The 25331-nt window shown below is 44.2% G+C and overlaps 1 protein-coding gene across 6 annotated transcripts; it reads right to left on the bottom strand.

Moving 5' to 3' along the window:
- Positions 1–2879: 2879 nt before the first annotated feature.
- Positions 2880–21589, bottom strand: SERBP1 (SERPINE1 mRNA binding protein 1). Of its 6 annotated transcripts, none has more exons than XM_074152289.1 (10): positions 21217–21589; positions 17824–17983; positions 16747–16884; positions 16533–16604; positions 15875–15949; positions 13392–13569; positions 10086–10133; positions 7426–7599; positions 6377–6415; positions 4334–5277 (listed from the first exon to the last, which is right to left on the bottom strand). In XM_074152289.1, the coding sequence occupies exons 1-10, from the start codon at positions 21587–21589 to the stop codon at positions 5221–5223; spliced, it is 1314 nt and encodes a 437-aa protein (XP_074008390.1). In that variant the 3' UTR covers positions 4334–5220. The 6 variants fall into 6 exon arrangements, with proteins under 6 accessions (XP_074008391.1, XP_074008390.1, XP_074008389.1 ...); XM_074152288.1 differs by having other exon boundaries at positions 16533–16628; XM_074152290.1 differs by lacking the exon at positions 10086–10133 and having other exon boundaries at positions 2880–5277; positions 16533–16628.
- Between the last annotated feature and the right edge of the window lie 3742 nt (positions 21590–25331).

Raw genomic sequence — 25331 nt, forward strand, 5'->3', positions numbered from 1 at the left:
CCATGTTCTTACACCAAATCCCCCCTCCAGGAGGTTCATACCCTCTCGCACTCCCAAGTTCAAAGGCACCGCAGGACTTATATTCACATCACCTGGTTTGACAAGGGCCACACCTCCACCCCCACTGGGAAAACACCTTGGCAACAGGCAGAGGTAGATGAAAATACCACGTGGACATTAAGTTTAAGCTTTTTTTTAGGAGTTTACACCCTGGCACCAGCTCTTGGTGACTTCTCCCTGTGCTTTCCCCGGCTGAGACACCTTCAGTAGCCAGAGCCCACAATCGGAGCTGGGGCCACCTGAAAAGATGCTTCTCTGGGAGAAGGAACCGAGACCGACAACAGCCACTGCCCAGGGAATGGCTTTCCCAAAGCAGAGGGGACGGCACTGCGGGGAAGGGCTCCCAGAAAGCAGCAGGAGGAGCACTGGGGGTACCCAGAGATCTGGGGGTGGGCACCAGGGGGCTCCTCTGCAGCAGGACATTGCCCACGCGCCTCACCAGGATGTGCCACGGGGTCCTTCTAGCATCACGGCTGCAGAAAACCGAGACGCACACACTCGTGAGGACACATCACGCTCTGCCTCACCACGGTACCACTGCAGGAGATCCACACTCCCCCCTTCCACCCACACGCTCAACAGGGTGGGTCAAAGCTGGCAGGATTTATGGATCTGCAGGTTCTTGAAAAAAAAAAAACACGTGCAAAGGGGCTTCACAGCAGTTCTGAGGTGGTGAGAGCCTGGCCCAGGTTGCCCAGAGAAGCTGTGGCTGCCCCATCCCTGGAGGGGTTCAAGGCCAGGTTGGAGGGGGTTTGGAGCAACCTGGTCTGGTGGGAGGTATCCCTGCCCAGGGCAGGGGGTGGCACTGGGTGGCCTTTAAGGTCCCTTCCAACCCAAACCATTCTGTGACTCCAAGTTTAGCTTTGAGTTGTATCCTGGGATAGAATTTCAACCCCAGGACCTACTTGCATCCTCAGTGCCACCTCCAAACTGGCCCAGGACCCCCAGGCTCAAGGTCACAGCTGGGACCTGAACATACTCAGACAGGACAGCAGGAGAAGATGCACTTCCATGTGAAAAGCTTCTCACAGCAGTTCACAAGCGACCTGCAGAGCAGATGCTCCTTTCAGCATCTTCATCCAAGTCTGAGAAAGGTGGAGAACCATTAAAGGTTCATGAAGAGGCACGTAAATAGCAATGGCCACCTCTTCCCGACACGTGTCCCTCCTGCTCTGCATCGCTGCCCCCAAGCGCCACACAATCTCACCCAGACCTTCAGGCGCTTTCTTAGGAGAAAGGACAGAAGCAAGTCTTGCCCTCGTCCTCCAGACAATGGAAACCCTGCAGTTTGTCGCATACAAGTCCCAAACACAAACTGGGGACACGCCGATCCAAACTGCTGAACTGGAACACTCCAGTGAAACCAATCCCGTATCCCATTTACCTTCCCTCCGCCCAGGGAAGAACGTACAATAAAGCTCCCCCACCTCTTGGTGATGACACACCTCTGAGGCAACATCTCAAGGGTGAAGACGGCTCAAGCACGTTTATCAGTAACTACAACACAAACCCAAGCAGCTTTGTCTGGCACAGAACAACCGCGCATCAGCCCAGCTCACAAGGCCCCTCACACCATCAGCTGCACAAAACACCCAAGATTTGGGGGTTTTTTTTGCAAAAATACCAGCTCTCCCACTTTGCTTTTTGGGTCTAGCAGCTGGTCCCGAGGACAGACACTTCCTCACCTTGACCTGGTGGCACCAAAAGGCAAAGGTTTCGCTCGGAATTGGGTCCAGACATCCAAGACAACTCCATTTTCAGGCTCTCCATACCCCATCTGGCAACCACCCTGGCAAGAGGACTCTGGCTGGGCACCACAGACAAATCAGTACAGTCAGCTGCGCACAACTAAATTAGATACCAAAAAAAGGCAAAAAAAATTACACTATTTTGTCATTCAATCTATTTCCGCGTATTGCTCTTCAACATACAGCCAGCAGACACTAAAGCGCATTTTCTCCTTGCTCAAGCCTCTGGATAAATTACCATGTGGCAATTTCTCTTCTTCACATGAAGACTTAACTCCAGAAGAGACAAATACCATCATTAGTAGGAAGAGGAACCAAACATTTAGAACTCCTACCTGGGAATTCTCCCAGTAAAGGCAAACAAACCATTCCCCCCAGTCCGTTTAGGACCCCCCCCCTCCCCAGCAAGAACACGATGTTTGGCTGTGACCTGGTGAAGGCCAAGCCCAGGAAAGGAGCAGAAAATGAAGGTGACGTGGTCCTCGCGGTGAGTTTTTAGAAAAGAAGGAGGTTAGGAAATGCTGAAAGGGTCAGCTTTAGGCATATGTCCTGCGTTTATTAAAACAAGAGGCGCGGTGACGCAAACCCATCTCCACGGGCAACGAGTCATTACAGGTAAGAGTGGTCTGAGCTCCTCCGACTGCAAACACCACAATATTCACACCCACTTCTGATGTTTTCAGATGAATTTCTGTTCTTTCCCTCCTTTCCCGGCATCATTCCATCCAAAAGATGAACTTTCATGCTCAAACCTGCCCATCGTTACATCCCAAAAGCCAATTTCTCTCCAGCGTTTTCTGCTGACCATCTTTTTTTCTTTTCAAATTGGTCAGATTTTAAAAGGTCTAGTCCTCCGGATTTGGTGTGACAGCACAAGTAGCAAGCGAGAGGACAGCTAATGTTACTAATGAGCAAGGTCATTAATTGCACTTAAGCAATTTGGAGGGGTTTTTCTCAAAGTCCGATCCTGACGATGGAAATGCCTGGGCAGACCGGACCTCCTGGGGCAGAACCCAGATGAGACGCTATTAATTAAGAGATTTTATCTCCATGTGTTTCCATGACATTTTTAAAAGAGCATGAAAATAAACCTTTATTTCAGTTAACACCCACCAGTATTTCAAGATCAGACGTTCACAGTTTTAGTTCTCAACACAAATGGACCAAAAGAGGCAAATTTACATCTATGGGAAGAGCAGACGGACCGATTGCGAGTACAAAGCTGTCTAGAAAAATCGTGATGTGCCCCCTTTGGGAAACTGCTCTACAGGGCAGAAGGGAAAGCTTCCGACCAAGCCCGGCTACAGCAGGGCCCCAAAAGTCATCTGGAAAAAAAAGCTGAGTGGGAACCAAAGCGGCAAATATCCCGTTTGGATACAGGGAGGAAGGTTTATGTTACAGAGAAAGCTTTTCCGTGTGTTTCTGCCTATCTAGGCATTTCTTTAATGGTATTATTTAAGGTGTCCCTAAAGCTAGAACTGCAACAGAGTCAACCAAACCACAGAAGGGAGAGGGAAGAGGAAGAACTCGGTGCTTGGGCCTTCAACAGCCCCCGCACCGTGGGCAAGATCTGCCCAGAGTCCAGAGAAACGACCCAAGAGGTTTTACCATCCAACTGTTTGAAAACTTGCCTCCTTCTCCCAGCCTGGAACTTTCAAACTCGAGGTGAGCGCACCAAAAAGTCTAATCTGATGATATTAACAGTGGTTTACAACAAAAACAACCCCAACTTTTGTAGAAAATAGTTCCGATGAAGCAAGCCAGCTAAACACCACAGATAAGGAATCTGGTATCTCTTATTCAAAGGTCTCCCACACTTTTTGCCTGTCCTGTACAGCTTTAAAAAAATAGGGCATTACCTTTTGTTTTCTATCTACCTAGTTAAGAAACTACAAATATGTTATAAGCTGTCCAAAGTGTAAAACATTAAATAAAATGAGAAACCTGTTTCTAAGTCTCCTAACAAATGCTGCCGATAAAAACCCTAAGAACCCCTCTTTATTAGTCATTCTCTCAACTCCTTCTGTGTCCTGAAGTGGTAAATCCTGCTCACAGGGATTAAATTAAACTTACGGGGGTAGAAAAGGGTTTCTTACAATCTCACTCTGAAAAAAACATTCATTTGTCAGCAAATCGGGTCTCCAACACCACCCAAATCCAGAAGAAAACTCCGACCGAGAGGTTTAAGCATTGGGGTTTGGGTTTTGCAGCTTTTTGTGGTACCGCGCACAGACTGCGATGTCCCCATCTCAAACGGAAAAGCCAAAACTCCCTCCTGCCAGACCCCAGGGATTTTTCTGCCGGACGGAGCAAGCGCTGGGGGATACATGGGGAATGATGTGCTCCGCGTGTCAGACTGCGCTGCTCCATTCCAAATCCCAGCCGGAGTCCGGCCGGACTCTGCAGCGGCAGCTCCCATCTTCCCCAGCCTCCCAGTTCCAGCAACGGGAAAGGTTACTCCGACCTACAGGGTACCCTCTCGAAGAAAAAGCATTAGTAATTTAAAATCTCTCTCTTTTTTTTTTGCCAACAAAGCATCTTGTTCCATGTAAGGGAATAAAGGTATAAAGGGTGAGTGGAAGGTGTAATACATTAATTTTTAAGAACTGCTTAGACCAATTATCCCCACATCATTGCTGGATCAATACACAGGTATTTAACTAGAAACCAATGTGCTTTCGATCTTTTTTTTCAAGTATCTGGCATCAATTTTGTATAAAGGTTTTTGTGTAAACAAACTACCGAACATAGATGAAAAATGACTGTTTTTTCCAAGTCTGAAATCAGGCATTAAAACTAAAATACTCCAGGAGTTAGTATTCCATACAGCACTAACAGTCTGCCAAATTCAAACTTCACATATTCCAAAAGACCAAGGGCTCATAAAAATCTGCTAAACAGGAATTAAGGAAACGGAAAGAGTGTGCAATAATTAAAACCCAGTTTGTAGTTCGGGGGGGGGGGGGGGGGGCAGGAGGGGGAGGAGGGAAGGAAACGTCTAAAATCATGAATTAAAAAAAAAAAACAAACAACAAAATAAAACACAAATGAAGTGAAAGCTTTTAACTGGTACACACTGTTCACACCTATATTTCAAGTTTGGAAACGCATATTTTCAAGCAGCAATACAAAAAAGTATCCATGAAGAATGCATAATCTCTGAAAAAATTATGAAAACATCCCTGCTACCATTACATTTCTAAATACAAAACTGACTACCATATTGTTGCTTCTGTGTAGCGAGAGAAGTTCATTTTCAAAACAGATAAAATTCAGTCTTTAGGTGTGAATGGTATGAATGACAGTCTCTTTTTTTTCTTTTTTTAAATTTCTTAGTTGTTTAGGATCCTTAAGCATGCAAGCCTCGGAGAGGAAGGCCCGACGAGGGCAGGGTTGGCTTATGACATCCAGTTTAGGACAGAGCTGGGAAAGCCTCTGGGTCATCTACATCAGGAGCAGAAGCACTTGACTGAAAGAGAAACAGCAGAGAGTTATTCCTTCCCTTTGGTGTTTTTAATTATTCACCTGTTAACGAGTCCTTCCGCGCAGTGTGAGACATTGGCACCACTTGGTGGTGGACACGGGGACAAGGTTAAGCCTCCGTCCCTGTGCAGACAGACTGGGTGAATGTCCCTGCACCCCAAATAGAGGTGGGAATTCCTCCTTTTTAAAACTACTTTAACCCGAACCCTATTCCATAGGGAAATACCAGGATTCAACAACGTAGAGCAGAGTAACAGTCTAGCACTGGAAAAATTACCAGAAAAGCAACTTTTTCCCCACATGACAAGCAACACTTTTTTTTTATTCCAAGGACTAGATAGTCTCCTCTAGTGCTTTTTCAATCAAAGCTATTTGAAGAGGCATTACAGGCAACCAGACCGTGTTTGCACATGGTTACTGCGTAAGGGTACGAGTACATCTCTTTTTCCATTCTTAAAGAGACCCCTACGCGTGGGTTTATGCTATTCCAGCTCGTAACCATCAATTCTTACCCAGGGACACGACTGAAGTGTTACAGAAAAGGCCTGTTTGTGGCACAAATTAAGTTTCACATGTTTCATTTTTCCCCAGTCACAAACTAGCTGTTGATAAAAAGAACTTTTGTGCCAACCTAGCCCTAGAAATTCATCCATTAACCAAGAATCTCCCCAGTAATTCCTAACTGAGCTTTCTTAAAAGGCTCTGTACTACACCTAAAAAACAGTGCTGCGATGAAATGCAGAAATTTAGTATTTTAAAATACTCTTCATGTTGTCCACAAGGGATGTGGAATAGAAGTAGAGTAGGAAGAGCCAGGATAGGGGAATTTCTTGTAGACATATTAATCTATCAAGAGATGGATTTAAATCATTCCAATAGAAGTTGTATCAGCACCTACAGGCAAGACTAAGGCACTGCAGAACTACCAAAACTAGAATTAAAAGGTAATAGCAGGGTCTTAAGCCTATAGCTTTAGTATCTCTGGTTGCTCGTTACAGGAAAGCAGAAAACAAGCCAAAAAAAGCCACGTCAGTGCAGGAGAACCTTGGTCACAGGTAAGGGAAATGCCAGGGGAGATCACCAACCTGGTTGGGTGTGTGGATCACGTCAAACTCCTTAACCAACTGGAAGGAAAGAAATAAAGTCAACAGAAAATAAGCCGCAGAAAAGGTTTTAACTACTTTAAGACAGTGTTCTTGAAGAAGCAAGAAGCCGCATCAGTGAAAACTCAGAGCAACCACCAGGACTATTTGATTTCAATTCCTTAAAATTTTCTTATATTGGTATCAGTAGAGAGTTTTCCAATGAATAAGCCTAAAACGTAAAGTGACCAGTGTAAAAGAGAACACAAAGTCAGTGTCCCAGAAGAGACAAAAAAGAGCAAGTCTGGTGGATGTGAAGAAATCCACACCACACAGACTGAGCACGTTTTTCAGTGAGGAACAACTTGATTTGGTGCATTTAACCCAAGTAATTGACCCGTATTAAATCAAATCTTTACTGTAGCTACACTACAATACTTCAACTTTCCATGTTCTCTCCCCAGTTCCCAACACTGGGAAAAGCTCCAGTGCTTTTCCTGAGCATTTCCTTAAGACAAGAGGAGGAAAAATACATTACTGCAGATTAAAAAGAAAACCCAGTAAATCCACATGAAAACTCTAAATTCCTCAAATTCAAGATAAAACACACAGCCATAGAACCAGTCTTTCATCCCCAAGAGGTCACAATGCAGATACACCGTGACCGTGTCTGAAAATAACCACTCTTACACTTGCGGTGTCGCTCTGGCACAAACAGGAGCATCTCATGGTACATTCAGATCTGGCCAGAAGAGTCATTTTTCTGGTTTAGATACAAGGACGGACACTTTTTTTTAACCCAACCTACTCCCCACCCTCCCTTTTTTTGGTGTTTAATAAGAACACCACTAAAATATTCATCCTTTTGTCCTAAGAGCAACTTAGTTTAAAGGAAATTTGTAAGAATGGATGCTTTAATTAGTTTTAAAACATGGTGTTTGTTGTCAGAGCAACTCCTTCAGAAATAAGGAAGACACTTAAAACTATCTGATGAAAACCCTAAGAACAAATGAAATTAAAGCTCCTTGTAGATGAGAGCTGTAGCTACTGACCTTGTCAGTTCTGCCTCCACGGCTGGCCCTGCCACCACGTCCTCGGCCACCCCGCCCCCCTCTGCCACCACGTCCGGGGCGGCCGAGGTCTCCAAAGTTGATCTCCAGCTGGGATGTGATATCATTTGCTGGTTTGCGGAAGTGATGATCCATTACCGAGTCCTCAGCGTGAGCCTGAAATGAGTATTTCTCTGTCAGTAAGAAAAAAAAAGTATCACCCAAAAAAACTTTTCCAAACACGCTCCCAAATTGAGGACCAATCACCTTGATTGATTCAAGTCAAAGGACAGTGCACAAATTGTTAGGAATCAAGTTATACCACTTGTGCAGGTGACAAAAACCACATCCAGGTAATCAAGTAAGAGCTTGAGCAAACAAAGGTATTTTGCGTTTCCAAGGTAATTCAGGGAAGCTCTGGAGTTCCTTCAGAGGAACAAGGTCAGGTTTAGCTGAGATCAAGCTATCACCAAGGCAGCACAGAACCTCATTCTCTAGCATTTCTCTTCTCACTTTGCATCCTGAGAAGTCTTCAGGCTCTAGCGATTCATTTCGTTCTTTTTAAATACTTACTTGGGAACCCATCTTTATTTTGCTCAATGAGTACTTTACACTTTCTCATTTGCTTAGCCCTGTATAAATATTTAAAACAAGGGAGATTGGTAAGAACCCCTTATTGATTTGGATTAGCCATAACAAACAGCAAACGAGGCATAAACAGTGCAAACGGGAAGTAACTGAAGTAGCCAAAACATTAATGCTGAAACAGAGAACCAGTCTCACCAATTACACTGAAAAACACTGAAAAATAGGACTCTCATCACCTTTGCCACGACACAACATTATCTTACAGCCAGTTGGTTCCCAGTGCATTCACAGTGAGAAACTCAAGCCTCCAAGAGCAAGGTATGCGCCGAAGAGTTACATCTAACGCCATAAATGCTACTATTCAGAGCATTTAGAATTTCAAATTATTGTACAATGAACACAAAACCCCCCAAGTATTCTCAAATTAATAGTTTTTCCATGTAATAAGTCAGTTTTTGGCACCTATGATGATAGACAAAAAGTAAAACTGAGCCCCCTGCATCAGACTTGAGGGTTTATCTAGTCCATCTCTGCCTCTTCCAAGGCCCAATCATCGTGTTTTGGAAACACAACAACAAACAACGCTTTCTTTTCCTAAAAACCCCTAATTCCTGGCACAGCAATTTGCAGTTTGCTTGTTTTTTTTCTACAGAAGTACCATGTGCAAGCTTAAACCTATCGACTACAACTTACTTTTCTGGTGGTGTAATTGCACAATATGCTGATTTTCAAAGGCAACACATTGTGCAATAAAGCCCTATACTCTTTAATTACAGTCTGAGGATCCTTCACAAGGCAGGCAATGGATACAGAGAGGTCTCTGCATTATACACCCATCCCTCAGAGACTTCTTTTCCAAACTCAGGAATCATAGAATGGTTAGATTTGGAAGGGACCTTAAAGATCATTGGGACACCTCCACTAGAGCAGGTTGCTCAAAGCCCCATCCAGCCTGGCCTTAAACACTTCCAGGGACGGGGCAGCCACAACTTCCCTGGGCAACCTGTTCCAGTGCTTCACTACCCTCACGGTAAAGAATTTCCTCCTAATATCTAATCTAAATCTCCCCTCTGCCAATTTAAAACCACTACCCCTTGTCCTGTCATTACTCCTTGGTCCTGTCAGCAGGACAAGGCGGCAGCCTAAGCAGTTGTTTTTCCAGAGAAAACTCATTCTACATCTCAGCCTGACATTACCTAAATATAAGTACAATCTGTAAAATAGTACGCGATACCTTTTGTTACAGCTTTGATTCCTTTCTTCCTACTTAATATTTTACTACATTTGATCACTGCAGGATACTGAGATGGTATTTTCAGCTTACTGGCAGTTATGTGATGTTTTCTTTTCTGAGACGTATTATCAGTGGATTTAACAATAATTCTGTGCATTTCCTACCCTACACTGTTACTAAAGAAACACTACAATCTACCAAAAACATTGCATTTTCACAACTTAACTTCAGTTTAACCACTACACCCAACAAATAGTAAATTCTCTATATATGTAACACGATTTCTTTGTCCAAAGTAACTAAAGCTAATTGAAAACACAAATAAAAGACCTGGCATGTTCTCCTCATCCTCTTCTATCACTTAGGTGACAACAGTCAAAGACAAACCCTACAAATTGCTTATTCTGAATCATCTTTGGAAGCGTTTAATTTATATGTATTGGCAACTCTCACCAGATCTAACACCTCACAGGTTCTTGAAGGCATCACTGCATTTATGGGTCTTGGGGAAGGTGGTCAAAAACCGAGAACAAGCTAGTAAGGGAAAGGGAGCCAAAGCAGACAGCGAGATATGGAAAAACAACAGCAACAACAACAAAAATAAAGAAACTCATGATAGAAGCTTTTATGATAAGGTTTGAATTCAGCTCAATTAGCAGCAAGGGTACTAATTATGATGGGTATATGGTGTGCAGTTAGACAAGAGGCATGGACAGAAGAGCTCCAGATTGTATCTACTTGTATTCTCTATTTTTGTGACTTCTTAATATCCAGCCCTTCATTTCAGAAGGGGCTCTTATCAGAACACAGGTATTACCAGTTAGATATAAAGGATCAGTACCTCATTTGACTCCAGCAGACTCCCCTGCATTTCTGTCATCGCCTTTGTCTGATGAAAGTTGCGTGTCCACGCCAAAGTGACAAAAGGAACAAAGGGAGAAAACAAAAGGAAGAAATGAGACTCAACTACATACAGAAACAACAGGTAATAAGGTCACACAAACTCGCCGGATACAGATGTCACTGAGCACATGAAGCAGCGAAAGGATGAGACCAAAAGCCGTGCGAGCATCCAGAAAGATCAGAGGATGGACCGTACCACAGGCGTGGAGACAAGAGAAATCTCAGATCGATATAAAAAAAAAGTTTAATTCAAGCTGCTGGAAACTCCTTATTAGAGCCCAGGCATGCAGGTGATCTCTAGCATAGGCACACCGTGTACAGAACTAGACAGGTAAGAGCGTGGGATGTTTAAAATTACTGTTAAAGAGAAAAGGTTTCTGCACAGCCTCGATTCAAGAGTCATTCCTCCAAATTTTGAGAAGATGGAACTATCGTTTTCCAAAACATATTTCTCAGTCTCCCACTGCAACATCCTCTAAGGAAGCGATTAGATCAGCAAGGAAGTTTGAAGGCACAGGGAAGGGACACAGCACAGCAGACACATGGAGCAGGAACAGATCTACTGGTGTTCAGTCCTTCCAGGAGACTTGCACCCAACTTTCAGAAAAAGAATTTAAGATCTCTCCAAAATGTCAACTCCTTCCCATTTTTTGTTCAGCTGCACTAGCAGAACTTAACAGATTCAAGCCACTAAACCAGCTGCAGGGAAAAGGAAAAAAGAATTTATATTTTATGGCATAACCTGATCTCCTGGAAAGAGTCTCATCAGACCAGAGCTGCCAATACACATGGATTTCAGATTAAACCACCAAGAATCTGAGACACTATTAGGAGGTTGGGGTGGGTTTTTTTGTTTGTTTTGTTTTTTTAATACAACGTATCGCTTTCTAGTAATTGCAAAGAAAATGTGAAAAAGAAGAAAGACCTCAGACGGGGTCAAGCGTTTCACCCCTTGGTGAAGAGCACGAGGAGGAGGAGGAGAGCTCTTTCATAAGACTAAGACGAACAGCACTAGATCCTCACACTCCTTTTTCCCCCCAGACTCCTAGGACATTCTCCCAGTAGTTCCCAAGCAACAGGAACGAGGGTGGTCATCACAACGCTTCAATCCAAACTCCTGAGAACATCCACCATGGCACACTGTGACTTTTTCAGCTGCAAGAGTACAGATTTGAGGCCAAAACCCAGAATTTACCTATAAACCAAGTCACTTTCACACATCAACTCCCTTCTTATCAATAAGAATCACAGAAACCTCACATCAACCTTCATTTCATGACTCACAGGTATTTCCAAGAAGACAATCAGATAAAGAAGAGCAGGTAGGTTTTGTTCATAACTTCTAAATATTCCACCTTCTAAACCTGCTCACAAAGGAGCCGCAGTGAAGGCTTTCCTAACACCTGTTATAGAGCTATTTTGCTGTAAAACTTGACAAAATCCCCCCATGCTGCTTCCCAAGGGATCAGTGAACAATGAGTAAGTGAAATGGGGAGAGACACCTGCTGGACATACAATAAAAGTAGGCTAAAAGCATCTACATTTAATGGCAATTTCGTTAATACCTCAGTTCTGTGCTTATACAGCAAGGACCTGTTAACTTCTCATGTGATAGCGTTAAAAATATCTGACTCATTTCTTTGAGGTTAGCAGAATACACCTCTCAAATAGAACATTCTACTAATTATGGCACTTCTTCCATAAGAGTAATTTGATTAGTTACTCTCATTGGTTTTGTTTGGGTTTTTTTGAGTTAACTACCGATTCATTTATCTAAATGGAAAATGCAGTACAGACCTTTCTAGCTTTTACATTACTCAAGAGTGTAAAAGTACCACCATCTTACACACAGATAACTTAAAAAAAAAAAAAGTCTTCAGCTGACTAAACATCAGATGAATCTACTTTGGAGAGACTGGGGCTGGGAGATAGTTCTTGACACACCGGCAGGACTACAGGCTTAGTAAATCTTGGTGAAGTACAGAAATACTTCTCTCCAAACATTGTCTTTTAATATACAGTAACATTAAGCTTAACTCAGTTTGCCTTTTCTACACAAGCCAGAGAAAGCAATATTTCATGAACACTTCCAACACCAAACAGCTTAAGGTAAATAAAAAGATATGGAATTGTTTAAAGAACTGAACTACCCTGCACAGCAAGAAAAGAAAAATACCATGACTGTGACAAAGTCAAACTTGTTCTGAGTTCAGGAAGATTAGAAATGGAGTTTTCACTGGAAAGCACTGCCTACTGCCTGCCCATCTTTATTATGTCCCCAGCTGAGAAGAAAACACTGACAAGGTGTGAAATAGCAGAAATACATAATAGAAGACCAAACAGAATGTTACATACTATCTAGTTACTTCAAAGGGAGTCAGAACCATCTGGTATACAAAGCTGCAGGCCACCGCTAGCTTAAAGGGGACCACTTAACATATTACAGAGCGTTAAAAACAAAGATTAAAAGCAAAGATTAATGCAGCCCTGCATTAAGAGAACAGAGCTCTCAGCACTTTCCTCCCTTCTGAAGTGGAAGAGTACGTCTCTCCTTCCCACTCTCACTATCTTGGAAAAGAATAATTAAGTATTTTGCAATGACACTTGAGAAACTGCAATATTAAAATAATTCTACAGCAACTATGTCGAGTATCACTGAAAAACACAAATGTATTTCAACTGGTTTCTCACAAGCTGCAAGGACAGTTGTATACAGAATATTACAAAATGAGAAGATACGCATGTTGCAAACTTAAGATACACAGCCTGGGTATTAAGGTATCTGAGGCATAACCAGCGTTTCTTCAACCTTCCATCCTGTTAAGTGAGCACCATAAATCCCTGTACCGCAGAAGACTAACAGAGATGCTAAATAACATAAGCTTTCTTTAAAAAAAGCAAAGAAATAAATTTGCTATTGACAAACTTCTGCAACGCTCCTCAAGAGAGGGTCCTTACAAAGCTCCCTGCCCAGACGCAGCTGAATTCCAGTCTCATCTCTAGATTATACCCCAGTATAAACCAACCCAAGGGTACAGATCAACTAAAAAAACTAAACACAGTAAGAATGGCTAATTATGCTACTGCATAACCTCTGTTTTATTAAAAGAAACGTTGTTCCCACTTTATAAACTTTTAGCTACAGGTCAACATCACAAAGAACGGAGCTTCCAATCCAAGAAATGTGCATCAATGGAAAAACCTATACAATTTGGATACTAACAAGTAGTGAAAATCACTTTACCTCCTCACTCTTTGACTTGTGAAGAACAAATCCTTTTTTCCACTGCCCATCAGCACCCTCATTTGGTTTACGGATGTTGAACTCCACTTTTGCACGATCCTTACTCTGAATAGCTTTCCACTCGTCCAGAGTCATTTCCTTAGGGCCTTCTTCCTTAACTTCTTCAACCTCATTCTCTCTGCAGTAAATTCACAGATATTATTATCATCGTAAATTAGAACTCACGTTCTAGATAAATTCAGAATCAGTTGTTAACTGGCATCAGGCTATAAAAAAGTTTGTCAAGTATTTAGCAGAGATGTATACAAACCCCCCTCATTTCCATCGCTCAGAAAGCACAAATGAAAACTCATCTCCTTTAGCCAGAGAGCCAAAAAACAATCACAGCCAGACACTTTTCAGCAAGTAAATGGCAAGCACAGCAAAATGTTAAAATTAATACTGATCCATGCCATCTATTCTCCACATTAATGGTAATTTTCTTTACAAATACAGGAGCATAACTTATGCAATGGACTTGTTTGGAGCTTCCCCCTTGCCCTTTTTGAGATCCCTCTCTCACAAAATTTCAAGTTAAGGCAGTGAGAGAGAGCTCGTTCTTACCACAATTTTCAAGCTTGTCAGTTTTTTAAAAACCAGAATATAATCAGTTTTGGATAGTGTGCTTTCTTTATTGAACCAAAGACAATTAATTATGTCCCACGTAACTGAAAGAATTTTTACTTTCAGCTAAACTGAAACAACAGCAACTTACAATTTAGTTACTTGTGCATGTATGACCTCATTGTAAATCTCTGGTGCCCCTACCTTCTGCCAAAGAGCTATTTTTAAGTAAAACACACAACAACTACGCTCAAGAACAGATCACATTCCAACTACATAGGCAGTCAATCCTCTAGTCATTCCTCTGTGTGTTTATGCAACTAAATTTCTGATTTATAGAAAAATAGTGCCATGTATGTGTGGCAAAAGGATCGCAAAAGCCTCAACTTTAAAGTTGTTTTGTAGCCATTAATTTTGATGTAATAATGCAAAGATTTTATGACAAAATTACAGCATTTCAATTTTTTCTCATTCTGTAGAATGATTTTTGACATGGTATATATTCAGAAGCATTTTTTTTTTCTCAAGGGAAAGATATTCCCCCTTGGCATTCTGCACATTTTAATGCAGTAAAACATCTCACCGTTCTGCTGAAACATTTAGGTTAGAGATCCACTCCCAACTAGTCAACCTGGAAACTAACCCACGTAAAGACGCTTTTCTAGAGATCAGTGATGGATTCCAACAGATGTGTTATGCTTGAAAGCGGAAAAAGTACACATTTCCACAGATTTTGAGGAAGAAGATAAATACAAACAGCCTGCAGAATTTTGCAGATAAGTGATCTGCACACGGATGGGTCAGTATCTGGTCAAGCACTGGATAATAAAGACAAATAAAGATCCAGGAAATACTGCAGACACAGCAAATTTAATATATCCAGATTTCCAATACGTATTATTTTTCTGAGGACTAGCCAACTTGCATTTTCTGACCAATGCTGAAGCCGTAATTCCTTATTTCTATTTCTCACACTGCTTCTGTATACAAGATGACCTTAACATAGGAAAAAAGCATTTAAGTCTTTTTTTTACTTAAATCAACTTTTTATTCTCTATGCAGTACTTGTACTCTCTTTACCACTAACCAAAGTTATTAACGAGGAACTCAAGCTACAGCAAACTCCCAATTAGAGATCTCATGCAAACAAGGATGTCAAAACTCTACCTTTTATCTGTTTGCCATTTTGAATCCACCATAAAGGACATTTCTCCTTAAAATACATATTATTGTACTACGCTACCATAAAAATTTGTATCACGTTTTTACATCAGCTGTGAGTAGGACTATTGCTCATTCTGCTTCTCTGGTTACTCTGTTTCATTTATTCAGTCACTGGTTTCTTCTGTACCAGTGGCCAAGTGAAACGAGAAGGAATCGAATTAACTTGTTTGAAAATTGCCTGCATACAGGGAAGCTGGAGGAGGAGAGAGGCATAAGCCTTCCTCCACAGGCCAGTCACACAGTCCCAACAGCTGCTTTGAAAAACTAAATTTAAAAAAACATATATTGCCTTCTGCTGGCAGAAGAACATTTTGTCCCCTTCTCTTGGTGGTTTTACCTAGTTATGAGCACGGATGCTTTTGGATTTGGTACTTAGGAGTTGTGATCCCCAGACCCTAAGCGTATTAAACTGATTATTAATAACTAAATCTGAAAGTGACCTAAGAGCCTGCATAACACTAATTAACAGTTTCAAGACAACGATTTTTAGACATCCAGTTTTTAAAGAGATGGTCTTCCAGCAGAATTGTGGATAATATTCTATCTACTGAAGAAAATATAATCTAGGTTTGGAGTAGGAATAAATAGCAGAGGTTAAAGGCAAAACCATGCTACCTTGGAAGCAATCAAAGAGCATTAAGAGGGGTGGCACTCACTTGTTTTCCGAGTCAGCAGGCGGATGTTCCTCTCCCTCTGGCGTTTCCTCAGTTACAGCCGACTGATCCAGTTCACTGCAATTACAGAACGTTTGGGGGTTTGTTTTTTAAAAGTTCAGCCCGATTTAAAAGCTACATAAAATCAATGACTAAGTTCTATAGTGGATTTACACAACCCATTCTTCTTTAAAAAGAACTACTTCCTTAAGAATTGGCGCTCTCTGGGCCTTTTAAATTCTCTGCTTTCCACCTTCCTCACAGTTTTCCCCCAAAACTCACTAGTGCCCATTCTGAGACCCTTGACACAAAACCAATTTGGCCATTAAAAATATTGTTTTCAATGTAACACTTCTGAAAAAGCATGCTCAACCTGATCAAAATTGTTAACATTAAATTATTTGATTTTTTTAATGTTCAAAAATCAGCACAAGACACCCCCCCCCCATTCCAAATTCTGGCTTTAACAGTGAAGCCTTCTCTTATGCTACAAGAAATCAACTGATTTTCTAAATTCCGCTTTAATAGCATAGCAAAAATTATCAAAAATCAAGGGCAAGAAAGGCAGCTAAATCTCTACGTTTTGCAAGCCCTAAAAATTAGGATTTATTTATTAACATTCTGCTAATCATAGTTTTCTGAGCAATTACAGATTACTAACGTTAGCTCGTCTTTGACGGTTCCCCAGTTGTGTGATCCACTGCCACCGCGCTTGTCCTCATGCTTTAGGCCGCTGAAATGTGAATGTGAAACAGAACTAACAAAACTGAGTTAACATTATAGTGTCCAGACACAGAAATTCAAAGGCAAATTTTAAAATGTGTAGTAATTGTAAAGAATAGCCAAAAAAACCAATAAAGAAGTTAAAGACTTACGATCTATCGCTGCCGCTGTGTCTGTCAAATTCACGTTTGCCACGGGAGTCAAACCCATCTCCTCTGCCCATTCCACGGCCGCGTCCACGTCCTCGTCCAAGTCCACCACGTCCACGCATAGGTCGGTCCAGAATGGGTCTAAGCACGGAACAGCCCACACTTGAGTATTTCACCTTTAAGGTTTTCTTTTCCTCTTTTGAGAATTTTATTTACTTACTCTTGTCCTTCAATAATTACTGTTTGTAACCGTGTCGAGGCTCTGATTTTAATACCAAAGTATTACACTGAAAAAACACGCATATAGAACACCCGCATTTAGAATGTGGAAACACGCTCAGAACGACTAATGTTTCTTTACATCTTCTGGAGTTAAACTCCAAAATTTAGCATTTGGATTGCGCTCCATAACTAGCTGATACTACAACTCCAATTCAACTCACATTCATCCAACTGACTTTTTAAAAGGATTTTAATGTTTGCTACTAAAACTTTAATATTTGAACATTACTTCCAGAACACTTGAATTCTGAATCCCTCGTGATACTCAAGAGACTTTTAGCTCCTGCCTAGATGTAAGGCGGCTTCACCACTTCCAGATCTGATGTCACTACAGCCAAGGTGTGAACGCCTACATGGAAAAACATTTATTGGCTTGAAGTCAGCTGTACAGATTTAAGCAACAGCTCTAACGGCAAACAAACCTCATCGGGCAGGCAACGGCCGTGCTCAAGTCCCTTTCCTGAGCTACCTGCTATGGACTTAGAGAAATATGGTTGATATTGCTTACTGATTTAAGCAATATTTTCAGTTAAACCAATGGGACTGTTCATGGTAGATCATTCCTGGTCTATAATTTGAGTCAAGTTTGTAAACAAAATCATGGAAAAAGAAAGAAAAGTGTTATCTTCTACATGACATATGCTCTTCTTGTGACTGACCATTTAATTCAATTAATTTACTTTTGATTCAATCAGCTGCTCTTTTTATATATGTATTTTTTAAACCTAGCAGCAAAAGGCAGGACATCCCCTTCCTATCAAACCTAGGAAAACTTGTCAGGCAAGACAAAATTCTTACTTATCAACAGAAAATTCTCCTCCTTCGCCTTTCTCATCAGCAGGTTTATCGAAGCGGCGCTCACGAGGAGGTCGTCTCTCCGGTCTCCTGTCAATAGGCTTCCCTTCTCCCTGCTGCTGCTGTTGCTGCTGGTCGGGCCTCCTGCCGATACGTCTTATCCCTGAAACATGAGGCAAAACACATCAACGGAATGTGGAGCTGCTCCAGGAGAGATACCGACTCTCAACACCGTAAAACAATATCGAAGGTAAGCTGGAATTGAAGTTTTTCTTCTAGCCTTGTGACTAGATAAGCTGAGAAACGACACTTTTATCAAAAAGTCACTGTAGATCATTTGACTGTTCTTATTCATATTTTTACGCAGCATTTCAATCAAGTTATATTTTGTACAAGTCTTACAATATTGTAGGAAACGAAACCTGTCAGAGCACACAACACATTAATAATTCATGTTAAAACGACAGGGTCAACTTTCAAAGAAGGATCAAGGTAAGTGAGATAATTTATTTTTTTCCTCTGAAAGGTGCTTTTCAGGTAAAACAAGTGGTTTTTATTTTGACGTGCCCCAAAATGAAGTCAGTATCACCCTGCTTCATCCCACTACACTCTTCTTGGGAGGCTTTTTTGGCCAAGTGACCCAGGACAGTGCCACCCTCACCCAGGGAGGTGTCATCTGCAGCCAGGACAGCAGGTACTGGTCAGTGACTAAATGATGTGCTCATCCACACCAGTCCTCCCAGTCCAATACACACTCCCTGAAAAAGACTCACCTCATTGTGTGCTTACTTAAAATAGTTTAAGAATGCACTGTGCCACTGAACTGCCCAGCCTTCTTCCCTCCTTCTCTGTCCCTTCCGAAAGTTGTTTTGTTTTTTTTTTTTTAAATAATAACTCCACATGGACATTATATTCTTCACTAAAACACCTGAAGGATCTTAAATACAGGGTTGTTTTGTTTTGTTTTTTATACTCCTTCAAAAGGCCCGTTTACTCTTCTTTAGAAAGATCTGAACAAGCACATCACTCCTTTGTTAAACTATTTTCTTGCCAAAATGTTTAGGGGAAAAACACTAAGGCTGGCTTAAGAAATGTGAATTAGCCTTTAAATTAAAAGCTGCCAATTTTTAATTTTTTTTTTTAGAAAAAGAACTCAGTTCCTGCCTAACAAGCAATGTCACATTTGGGTGGGGCTAAAGAAGCTACAGTTGTAATGATATCCAAGCCAACACACCCAAACGAACAATGTCTTCCTCACCTTCCAAGCTGTATTTAACGTGAGCTTTGCATGACACACATCGCTTGCTAAATCACCTTTATTCCCTGAGGAAATGCAGGGGTTAAACTCACTCACATTTACTTTGAAAAGGCTTCTCAAACTAAGGAGGACCATTTGGTTTTAAGAGGTAAAGCTCAGCATGGAAAGCAAACAGGCTTTTTCTTTTTTTTTTTGGAGGTATGTTGCAGAACTGGAATGAATAATCCACGGCTTTTGAATTTCAAGTTTGACACCCTGTGCTCAGAAAAACCCGGTTCCTGGTGAAGCCTAACCAAAAATACAAGTTATTGCTTTTTTTTTTTTTTTTCTTTTTTATTTCTTAGAATCACAAAGCTTTGAACTGGTAACTCACCAGTCAAATAAGCTGCACCTTTACATAGTAGCGGAATAGTTTTAAACTGCAATACACAGGAAAGAAACCCCGTTGATAAATGGCATCAAGTGCCTTTATGTTGTTAAAAGTACTGTGTCCCGTCCCCGTCGCCGCCCCCCCCCCCCAAAAATAGGTATTTTCAAACTGCAAAGTGACTTTGTTTACTACAGTGCTCCAGATGCACTGCTACGAAAGCAGACCTGCCTTTCTCTGTTTTGTTGCTATAATAAGCCACCAAATACCTTTTTTTATAGCAAAGTAGTGCTCGGTCTTGAAAACGAATGTGAAAACCGGGAGGTAAACAAACAGGGACCGCTGGCCCCACCAAACCCCCTCCGCGCCCTCTCCTGTTGGGCAAAGCCAGTGCCCACGGTTCAGGGTTTACCTCGCCAGGGACGACACCACAATTCTGTGGCTGACTAATATTTCCAGAGCAAATCGCCACTCGGGATAAAGTATTGCTCCCAGGGAAAAAAAAAAAAACAAGCTCTCAAGCATTAACAATCCAAAAGATCCATAAGCAAAGAGTCTTGTAATGCGGTCCCTGACATCTGCTTCTCACAAGGTGTTTTCAAGTAACATTTGGGATGCCTGTTTTCCAAAACAACTATTGTATTAAAACAGTTTCTTTCTTAAAAAAGCATAAAACGCGGCAGAGGATATTTTGCAACACGCACTGCAGTAAACGCTAAAGTATTAAGATGCTTTTCATGTAGCTCTCCTGAACTGGCCCTGTTTTCCGAAAGGATCGTTGGGAGTTAAACTGCAGGTGGCAAGCCATTTCCTCACCCGCACGTCCAACGCTGTCACCGCGCTTTGATGCATGTCAAGGATTCCAATTTAATCAGAGTCGACGTGAGCCCGAAGTTCGTGTGCGGTAGAACCGCCTGCCACGGGCCGACCTGCGCCCACAGAATCTATCCCTCTTCACGCAGAGCTGCGTCCTACTCGTTATTTTGGCCAGAGAACATTCGTTTCAGCTCTTCACACTTTGATTTCTTTTCTTTTTCAGCAAAGTTCCCCGTGCGGGGTATCTTATGGGTTTACACGAACGTGGCTGAGAATTCACACAATGTATTTTTAAAATACATGCGTGATTTCTCTCATAGAATGGTTTGGGTGGGAAAAAACCTTAAAGATCATGAAGTTCCAACCCCCCTGCCCTGGGCAGGGACACCTCCCACCAGACCAGGTTGCTCCAAGCCCCCTCCAACCTGGCCTTGAACCCCTCCAGGGATGGGGCAGCCACAGCTTCTCTGGGCAACCTGGGCCAGGCTCTCACCACCATTCCCAAGAAGAAGAACCCACGCGAACTGCGAAGAGCCCCGGGACCGCCCAACACCCTGTCAGAGCCGTCCGGGGGCACCGAACGCCATTTCAGTTTAGGCTGGGGCGTTAGGATTCCACGTTCCTGCGGCCCTCCCTCCGCCGGACCCCGGCCACCTCCGGAGGCAGCTCCCGGGCACCCCCGGCCAGGCCCGACTCCATTTTGAGCGGCCCGGGCGGCGGGGACACGTGCGGCCGCTCCTCCCGGAGCTCCGCCGCCTCCCAGGGCCTCCACCCGCCATGCGCTCCCACACGTGGTTGCGAGGCCCGGGGCCGCCACCGCCGTCTCGGCCCTGGCCGGGGCCTTCCCGCCGCCGCCGCCTCCTTTGTGCGCGGAGGGGCGAGGGGCGGCCCCTCGGCGGGGCCGGGCCCGGCGGCCCCCGGCTCCCTCCCTTCTCCCCCCCGCCGCCACGCTCACCCTCCTTCCGCAGCGGGGCGCCGGGCTGGCCGCTGCCCTCCTCCCGGCGGTCTCCGGCCGAGGCGGCGAAGGGGGGCAGCGGGTTCTTGCGCTCCTTCTGGGACTCCCTGCGCAGCTGCTTGGCCGCGCTGCCGACGCCGGCGCCCGCCTGGCCCGGGCCGCCGCCGCCAGCCCCGCCGGAGGAGTTGGTCTGGGCGCCCGCCGGACCTCCGCGGGCCCCGCCGCCCCCCTGGCTCCCGCCGCCGCCGCCGCTCTCTTTCCTCCGGGTCTCGGCCGCCCTCAGCACCTCGAAGGGGTCGGACTCGTCATCAAAGAGCTGGTCGAAGCGGTTGGTGACGACGCAGCCGAAGCCCTCCTGCAGGTGTCCGGGCATGATGGGCCCCCGTCGGCGGGATCCTCCTCCGATGCTGCCGGGCCCCCCGCGCCCTGCTCGCTGCCGCACAAGATGGCCGGCCCCGAAGAGACCCGCTTCTCTTCCGGCGCCGGCCACATCCGGGCACCTCACACCCCCCACCCCCTCCACTCCTTTCGCAGGGCACGATGGGAATAGTAGGCGGCCACTGCCCGCCGCCGCCCGCTCCCGCCCGCCGGACTACAACTCCCAGCATGCACCGCCCCGCTTTGTGTGCGGCCGCCATCGCCGCCGCCCCGGCCCGCGTCCCGGGGCCGTGGAAAGCCCTTGCCGGCAGCGGTGACATCAATCCTGACGCCATGAGCCTCTTTATTTATTTTTTTTTTTTTTTGAGTGTCCTTCTGAAGCCTGACGGCAGGCGCCATTCGCCCGCGTTCCCGCCTGCTCTCCTCAGGAGCCGGGCGCCTGGTCGGGCCGGGGGGGGGGGGGGGGGGGGGCGCGGCCTACTCGTCCCGGCTCTCCTTCGGGGGAGAAACTGGTCAGCTCAAGGGTACGCTGAGGGAAAAACAGTGGAAAAAAATCCATAGGCTTTTTTTTTTTTAACCAGTTCCGCCATGTGCATATTTCCCGTGTGCAACAAACACGGAGGCATCTGCAGAGCTTATGTGAGGATTAAATAATGCAGGCTGGCTACAACAAAGTTACAGGTTTTAATTAGCAGTTAAAACGCTTTCAGAGCATACTGGTACACCTGAGTAAAACATGACCCCGGTCACAAATTTATATTTGCATATACCCAGATAAATGCACAAATACATGAAATTACTGAGTATCTCACTCCGTCCTTCTTCTCCATCTCGTTGCCTTATAAAAATAGGTTAAAAAATAGTCCGAAGAGCGTGGAATCAGAGATGGCAGTTTGGGTTTCCCAGCCGGGCAGTGGTGGGACTGGCAGGTGGGAGCTCGGACCCCGCAGGGTTTGTCCCCAGACACGGTTGTCACCTTATTCTTAGACATATAACGACATTTCCTTCTTGCATTATCATTTATACCCACCTGGTTAGCAGATACACGCAATTAGAAGAAAATATCAAGCAAAGGTGGTAAATGTTTGCAGTATTAATTAGTCTTTATAGTTCTAGTTACAGCCAGTGGGAGTTATATTGAGAGATTAAAACACACGGAACTGACACAGATTTGACACGTCCTTCTAAAACACTATTTCCTATGCTGTCAGTATATCTTTAAATAAGTTGTCAGAACCCTTTTTTACCTGTTAGTGTAATTAAGTTTATCCTCAGCACGGACAATACTTCTCATATTTGTAGAAGTTAGACCACTTTAAGTAATTGCTTTAGAAAATCATTTTGTTACGTTTGCTTAGTTCTTGAACATGCACTGCTCATAAACTGGAGACTCCACAAAATCTTGAAAAGTAAGTCCACAGTTTAGTTTCTTCTAGATTAGCTGAAAATGATTTGGGTTGTATTTATCGTTCTTTGTCAGCTTTCCCCACAGTACCACCTCGCATCTGCTTTCTGGAGGCCTCTGAGGAAGCCCCTCCTGCCGTACCACCCCTGGGGCTGCGGGGGATCGAAGCACCCCATTGCTCACACAAGCAGCTCACCCCATTCTTGGGTTATTGGTAAGTCATCACCATAAATTATATCCTCAGAACTCAAAATATTTCCCTCAAGCAAGCCTTTTGCTTTGGGGATGAATCAAATGCCACCAAGCAACACACGATTAAAACTCTTTGTATTTACGTGGCAGATGTTTTGAGGAAAAAGCCTTGAACCCATTTCAGCCTCCTGTCCCGTCACACACACCCGGGCTACATTGCATCACCTATGTTTTTATGAAGAAAATACAAACATTTCAAACAAAATACAAACTACGGCCTCCTGTCTTTGGGTCTTGGGATTTTTCACTCCAAGGGAAGCCAGAGCATCTCTCTCTTGCTGCTTTTGCGAGGATGGTGCATCTTCAGCTCCCCCGTGCTATACTTTAAGCTGATGTATATTCCATATCCCAAAGTTTTCCAAGTGCAGACATGGCTTAATAGGTTTTGGGTCATGCCTTGAATTAAACACACACAAAACAGATTCAAGGCATTTTAATATAAACCGGGAAATTGATCCTCATGTGGATACAGTCGCAAAACCCCAGGTTTACTCCAGCTCCAGTCGCACGCTTTGGCAGGCACCGCCTGCTCCCGCCTCGGTGTTTGCGATAAAGAGGCCCGACAATTAGCCACGCGGGTCAAAAGTCCAAACGACAGCATTGCCCGCCAAATATAATTCACAGTTTTCAGGTGCTTCCGGCCACAAGACAACATTTTGATTCATAACATTAAAAAGGGGGTTTTAATTTTTTTAAAGTCACAGGGAGTCTTACCTCCAAAGGAGAGTCCTAGCGCTATACCCACATGAGCGTTGTAGTTCTCCTGTCCTGCGAAGGACCAGCACGGTCAGGACAGGAGAAGTTACCTGGGTTTAAGCCTTGTTTGAAAAGCAATTTGAACATTAATTGGCATGTTCAAATTGATAACTTTTGCCTCACTCAACAGGTGCAGCCTTGCGGGAATCCCAGCCTGAATCTTGATGTGGCAGCTCATCCCTCCAGCCCATTCCTCGGCAGAACCACAGCCTGCTCTTCTCTCTGGGGACAAAGAGGAGAAAATATTCAAGTCAAACAGTGACTTCATTGAGCAGCAGAGCTGAAAACCTGCCTTCCTACACCTGGGGACCTCCAGGTGGGTCCCACCATATTCATGGATACCTTGCAGAGCCTGGAGGAGCAATGCTTTTCTAGAGACCTTGTTTTCCTTCTGGAGGACCAATCTCTGAGTCCCTGCCCTGCACCCAGCTGCCTCCTTTCACAGGTCTTACAAGAAGATAAGGCCTTTCCAGTCATTGTTGCTCCGTTAAATCTGGTCGACGCTGGTCAACAAACTCAAAGGTGATGGGGAGGATGCCTGAGGCTGGCAGCTTTGCACGCTCATTGCTTCTGTAGGAAGCTTGGCCGAAATGCGTCTTCTGGTGGGACCGCATTTGTGGACAAAGCCTTTGTGTAGGAAGGGCCAGGGAAAAAAGATGCTCAGTGAAGAAAACATCTTTGATGGTTTGGCTTGGGCTGAGATGCTGTTGACAACGAGGTTGGCTTCTGCTCTCCAGCATGTCTGGCAGGGACAGCATCCTGGCCACCGCACAGGGTGGCTCAGGAGAACCACAGCCAACCCTCCCATGCACCACTTCAGGGAGAAATGGCCCCAACTGCTTTTCACACCTCAGGCTGCTGATCCTGGATGTGGTTTATGGACAAAGCTCTCCGTTGTGCGGGGACATCGTTTCCCCCGGCTCCTGGCTCACACAGCTGCTGTGTGGGGCCATCATACCTCCTCACGTCCCAGCCCATGCTGGATCAGGACAGATGGCAAAGTCTGAGGCTTTGCTACTCTCTGAATGTCGGCAAAATTTCCTGCCAGGGAAGCATTTAATGCACGCTCAGCGATGCTGAACAACAATCGATCCTGAAGGTCTGAACCACAGACGACCCATTGCCTGGGATTAAATACCCGAGGACCATTAGCTCGGCGCTTCTGCTTCTAATCAAGGATGTAACTTTTATATTACAGCTTCCAAATCACCAAAACCGCACACATGGGTCTCAGGGCAGTCATCTTGTTAACGCTGCTTGCTGATGCGGTCGTTAGACATTAGTAGACAGCACGGGGGTAATTCCGACACGCGCAGAAGACTTC

This window comes from Numenius arquata, chromosome 8 (genome assembly GCF_964106895.1).
Source record: "Numenius arquata chromosome 8, bNumArq3.hap1.1, whole genome shotgun sequence".
NCBI lineage: Eukaryota > Metazoa > Chordata > Aves > Charadriiformes > Scolopacidae > Numenius > Numenius arquata.